This window comes from Alexandromys fortis, unplaced genomic scaffold (genome assembly GCF_014885135.2).
Source record: "Alexandromys fortis isolate MF-2015 unplaced genomic scaffold, M_Fortis_MF-2015_v1.1 scaffold_18, whole genome shotgun sequence".
NCBI classification, from domain to species: domain Eukaryota; kingdom Metazoa; phylum Chordata; class Mammalia; order Rodentia; family Cricetidae; genus Alexandromys; species Alexandromys fortis.
This window is the reverse complement of record NW_026067897.1, coordinates 11,240,605-11,246,407: the sequence shown is the minus strand read 5'-3', so window position 1 is coordinate 11,246,407 and position 5,803 is coordinate 11,240,605. Positions and strand designations below refer to the sequence as shown.

General features: G+C 48.4%; 1 protein-coding gene across 1 annotated transcript; it reads left to right on the top strand.

Annotated features, from left to right (window-relative positions):
- Nucleotides 1-4,837: 4,837 nt before the first annotated feature.
- On the top strand, nucleotides 4,838-5,803 carry LOC126515785 (ATP-dependent Clp protease proteolytic subunit, mitochondrial-like). The gene is given in 2 exon segments (XM_050165704.1): nucleotides 4,838-5,087; nucleotides 5,090-5,803. Coding segments are annotated over 2 exon segments (795 nt in total). The 5' UTR covers nucleotides 4,838-4,852; the 3' UTR covers nucleotides 5,650-5,803.

Sequence of the window (5,803 nt, the reverse complement as noted above, 5' to 3'; positions counted from 1 at the left end):
CATGCACACGGAAGCAAGATAATAATAAAATAAAATAAGTTGCTTAAACACAAACCAAGAAGTTGTGTTTGGTAATTGAATATACAGTATGAAAATATGCTACTGTATTATTATAGCAGGTATGTTTATAAAGCATAAACAGAAGCAAAATTTCAAGTGTGAGCAAATTAAATATCAGTTGAATCTCTTAGATTGTCTTTTCTTTTGCTCTGACAGTGCCAGAAGCTAAATTAGGGCCTTTTGCACACCAAGCATGTTCTCATCCACTGACCCTACCTCCAGCCCAGAAGTTTTTATATTTGCTTTTGTGTGACTTTGTAGATTGAGTGTGGGCACCATGGCCTGCGATCCAACGTGCATTCTCTTTACAGATGGCTATTGTTTTCAGTGTGAAGATGAGCAAGTGGAAGCATGCAGAGAGACAGCCTTTGCCAGAGATGGCCGGGCCGTTCTGTGGGCAGTGGGTTCGTCCCAATGTTGCCTATGGCCTCATGACCTTGCTGGATTCTGTACCTTGTCCATAAGCACCTTCAGGAAGCTGCCAGCATGCTAGTCTGTTCCTGGTTCTGCATCTGCTAGTATCAGATGCGAGGACTCAAGAAGTGGATCTAAGAGGGGAGGGAAGGAGATGAATGGCCCCACCGTGGGGCATAGTCAAAGTGCATAATATATTTGTAGGCAATGTTTTATGACACCAGACTATGTGTGTACAAAGAGAATGCGTCAAAAGGGAATGTCCAGATGCATTCTAGACTTATGTACCACCTGAGGTCTCTAGCAGAGTCTGAGTCAAATTTGTAGCTTTATTCTCCAGTCAGACCCAAGAGCCTCAGAAAGAACTCAGGTTTGCTCTTCCCTTCTTCAGCGAGAAATGAAGCTCGTATGTTGTTGGGCTTGCCACTGCCCAAAACAAACAAGGACTCACAAGTGAAATTAAGAAAATGGTTTTATTTAGAATAACAAACTCCCAGGTATAATAACAACTATGAAACACTGTTGAAAGAAAATTCTAAATTGAAAAGGCAACTGTTTGTGAGTTGGGAGACAATGTGAAGATGAGAATATCTTCTAATCAATCTGTAGCTTCAGGAGCATCCCTTCCTAAGTCTCAAGGGCCTTGCACTCATTGATGGAGGCACGGATAAACACAATGTGGTATATTTACACTTTGCATTTAATTAGGAATACTTGCATGAGCTTGGGTTGGGGCATGTTCGCTGGAACATCAGGGATTTATCAGTGGCTACACAGATGAAACCTGGAACCTCCTTTCTCCAGTACCCCTTAACTGCCCATCAACTCTTCGTGAGCAATGGAGCCTCCATCAGCCTCTCCCCTGTACATGATGAAATGGTGGTGGGTCATGTCTTTCAGAGCCTATGTAGGTGACCACAACTTCAGTGACTTTATGAGAGCAGTGTCAAGCCACAGCCAGAAGACATTGTTTCATAGCCACACTCCCTGATGTCTGGCTCTCACATTCTTTCTGTATGTTCTCTCCAGCGATCCCTAAGCTTTAGGGGAGATAATGGATAAAACAGGCATTCCATTTAGGGTCGATCACTCCACCGTAACTTACTCTTCCCATTTTGATCGATTGTGAGCCATACTTACCACTGCCCACTATAAAGCAAAGCTTCTCTGACATAGACTGAAAGTAGCAATCATGTATGGGGGTAAAGAGAAGATTTAATGAATGCAGTGCTCATGGGTGGCCAGGGAAAGCATGGCAAGGGAAAGCGTGGGGGAGACCACGCAAAACCTGGAGCAGGTGTTCCTTTTCTGGGGGGGCAGTTTAAAGAGCCTGTGGGAGTGGTCCTGACCCTCCCTGGAGGGGAGGGAGTCACTGCTTGTCGGGCTTTCCTGGAGGTGGAGTCCAGACCAAGGCAACTCCCAGGGGAGGGACTTGAAATGGAGCTTCCTGTTCCGTTCCAAAGATGAGTGCCAGGGGGAGCTAGGGTGATGCTTTTAACCAAACAGAAAGGCGTTTGACACTATGTGCATTTAGCAAAGTAGCAGTACCAAGTTCTCCCCTAAGACTTAAGACTTCCTCAGACACGCATTCTTGACTAGGTTTACAGTACAAGGCATGAGTTCCCTCTTGCAAAGCCAGCTTCAAATCCCCCAAAGAGCTGTTGGTTACCCCAACAACAGTCATGCTACTGTGGCATGGGTGGGCATATCTTGCTAAGCAGGTTATTATCATAGTCCAGGGTGTGCACAGCTTGGGGAGAGCTTTATTGACTTATTTCTCCAGCATCCTGTATAGCACCTTCTATGCAGATGCTGCTTCTATTGCAGACGCTAGCCAGCAGGGAGGAAACCTCCAGCTCAAAGGGCTCAGCGCTCTCTAACCCAAGTGTGTGGTTCCTGAGTTCTCACAGCAGGAGGAAGATGGACACACAATTGCCTTATACAGGTTGCCAATTTAATAGTTATAAATTGAACTGTGGAAGCCTAAGTACTGATTCAGCTTGGGGAATAGCTGTTTTTCACTTAAGAATGGTATGTGTGGGGCTGGAGAGGTGGCTTAGAGGCTAAGAGCACTGACTGCTTTTCCAGAGGTCCTGCGTTCAATTCCTAGCAACCACATGGTGGCTCACAAATATCTGTAATGAGATCTGGTGCTGTCTTCTGGCGTGCAAGCATACACGCAGGCAGAACACTGTAAAAGAAATAAAAAAAAATAGTATGAAATTTTAAAAATGGCATTTATATTGGCTAAAATGTACTTGCTATTTGTATGTGTGTGTGTGTGATATTTGTGCACATGTCTGTATCGGTATTCAGGCTTTTATGTGCCCTCACAGAGGAGACATGTCCTTCCCTAGCAACCGTGCTTTGCTTTATTCCTTCAAAAAGGTCTCTTGCTGAACACGGACACGGGCTGGTGGCCAGCAAGTGTCAGGAACCCTTTGGTGCAGCCCTTCCTCCACAGCCCTGGGGAACAAGAGTGTGACGTCACACACAGCTTTTCTTGCACATTCTGGAGATTTGAACTCGGTCCTTGTGCTTTTACATCAAGAAGTTTAACACATGCAGATTTGCTATTTTAAATTTTTTTATTATTTTTAATTGGGTGTATGTGTATGGGGGGCTATTCTTGAGCACCAGTGGAGCTCACAGGTGTCAGATCCCCCTGGAACTGGAGTTGTGAGCTACTGGGCATGGGAGCTGGGAAGCAAACTCTCCAGAAGCAGTCAGGGCTCTTAACTCCTGAGTCGTCTCTTCGACCCCGGATCTATGACTTTAAAAGAACAAACAAGTAGCTACTTTTAAAATGTACTCTGTTTTAATTTCTAATGTAGTGAATATGAATAATTTTGACAGACATAAGCAAACTATGCGGGGTTCTCAGTAACTTTTAGGGTGTAGAGGACTCAGAAGACCTCAGCCTTTTGGTAGCACAGCTGCATCCTGCCTGAAGATGGCGCTGTGCTCACCTGCAGATTCCAGAGTCTTCCTTCACATTTCCATTTCTCATCTGGCTCGGCCACCCTTGAGCCTCTGACATTGTTGTCCACTCCTGTCCCTTGATGTGGTGACACCAGCCCTCTCCGTATCTCTCCAGACTTTCATGTCTTTTCCTTGCCCTGACAAGGTTCCAACCTAGGTTTTCCTTTTTACCTTATGCTTCTCCCCTGGGCCCTAATATCTTTGGCTCCGGCTCTGATCACTACTCAGTGATTTCCAAGTCTGGCTTTCTTTCGTCGGCTTTGCGCCACCATTTCCCAACATTGACTGACGCCCAGCAAGCATCCCAAAGGGAAAGTGCCCAGCTGAACACGTGAACTTTCCCTTTCTGAATTCGCCCTTTGACTTACACGCATGTTTTGCTCGGTGATATTGTTATGAATTTATTTGGAAACTCAAGACAATAGCTTTTGAAAACAGGCTCGTGAAGTTATCTTTGGTGCCTTCTTTTCCAATGGCCCTCCTCCCATATGCCGTGGAGCTCTGGAACTAAGCGCAACTTCCAGACATCCCTTGTGTTTGTTCCTGGCTCTTTCTTCCCTTATTTATACTCACTCCATCCTTTTCCTTGACTGCTAACCAGCTCGTCTCCAGTTTTCCTCCTGATGGCCCACCAGAGTTTCTATTCAGGTCCACACAGCTGTCATTGCACTTTGGGTATTGATAACTCTTCCAATCCCCCTCCTGACTTGCAGGATAACACCTACACTGCTAAACAGCTGGAGGCATTTGGGATGCTTGGGTTTGCTGGACTTTGAAGCTACGTCTCCTGCCGCCCTTAAACACGCTGTTTCCCAGACATGCCTTTGGCTCTGCTTCACCAGGTGGTTTCTGAGGGCATCTTCCACCGTCAGGGGATTCACCCCACGTGGCTTTACCGTACCTATTTGTTCCAAATCTCTCGTTAAAGGTCAGCTCCTTGCTGAGGTCTCTGCCCTCTCAGCACAATGCTATTTGCTTGCCTTCCCAGCCCCCAGCCTCCAGGATCAGCTCACATCAGCCCTTATCGTATCTCACTGTACTGTGGGTGCCTGCTTGCCTGTCTCAGTCCCCGCTGGACTCTGAGCATCGGACTGTCACCTTGATAACCACCTCTGTCCGCACCCTCTGATAGGCATGCAGCTTGATTAGTTGGGTGGGTGGGTGGGGGTTCTCCCTTCACTTTCTCTCTGAGCTGGCTATAGACGACCATCTCTCTCCACTTCAGACACGAAGGACGATATCCCTGTCACAGAGTGCAAAGAGAATCAGCCAAGGACACTAGCGATGCAGGTGAAACGAGGTTTCCCTATCACAGACCGCACAGGCAGGATTGTTGCCTGCCATTTGTTTCTTGTTGTAGGTTAGCGGTGTGAATCAAGATTTAGTGGTGGGAGATATGTGGCCCCGAGTGCTGCTTGGGGAGGCCCGGGCGGCTGCAGGCGGATACGGTGCTGTCTTGTCTCGCTTCGCCTTGCGTTTCTCTCTGCCATGGACTGCTGGAAGCGGCTCACCCCTGCGGAGGAGCCTCCATGGAACTGTTCCGCGAGCTTTCCCGCTCATCCCCATAGTGGTGGAACAGACGGGTCGAGGCGAGCACGCTTATGACATATACTCGAAGCTCTTGCGGGAACGATTGACGACAGTGTCGCCAGCCTGGTGATCGCTCAGCTGCTGTTCTTACAGTCTGAGAGCAACAAGAAACCCATCCACATGTACATCAACAGCCCAGGTGGCGTGGTGACTGCGGGCCTGGCCATCTACGACACAATGCAATATATTCTGAACCCCATCTGCACGTGGGGTGTAGGACAGGCTGCCAGCATGGGCTCCCTGCTCCTCGCTGCTGGCAGCCCAGGCATGCGCCACTCACTGCCCAATTCCAGAATCATGATCCACCAGCCCTCTGGAGGTGCCAGGGGCCAAGCCACAGACATCGCCATCCAGGCCGAGGAGATCATGAAGCTGAAAAAGCAGCTGTACAACATCTACGCCAAACACACGAAGCAGAGCCTGCAGGTGATCGAGTCGGCCATGGAGAGGGACCGCTACATGAGCCCCATGGAGGCCCAAGAGTTTGGCATCTTGGACAAGGTCTTGGTGCACCCACCTCAGGATGGGGAGGATGAACCAGAACTGGTACAAAAGGAGACTCCCACAGCACCGGCCGACTCTCCTGCCCCAGCGAGTACCTAGGGCCTGACCTCATCTCTAGGAGTGTGGAGACCCAGGACTGCTCCACACTCTGTCTGCTGAGCCCAGAGGTACCCCTGGAGAAGATGTGGATTGAGGCTGCCCGCTGGCCTGAGACACTGTGACTTTACATTAAACCTTTGTGGTTTTTGTCCCC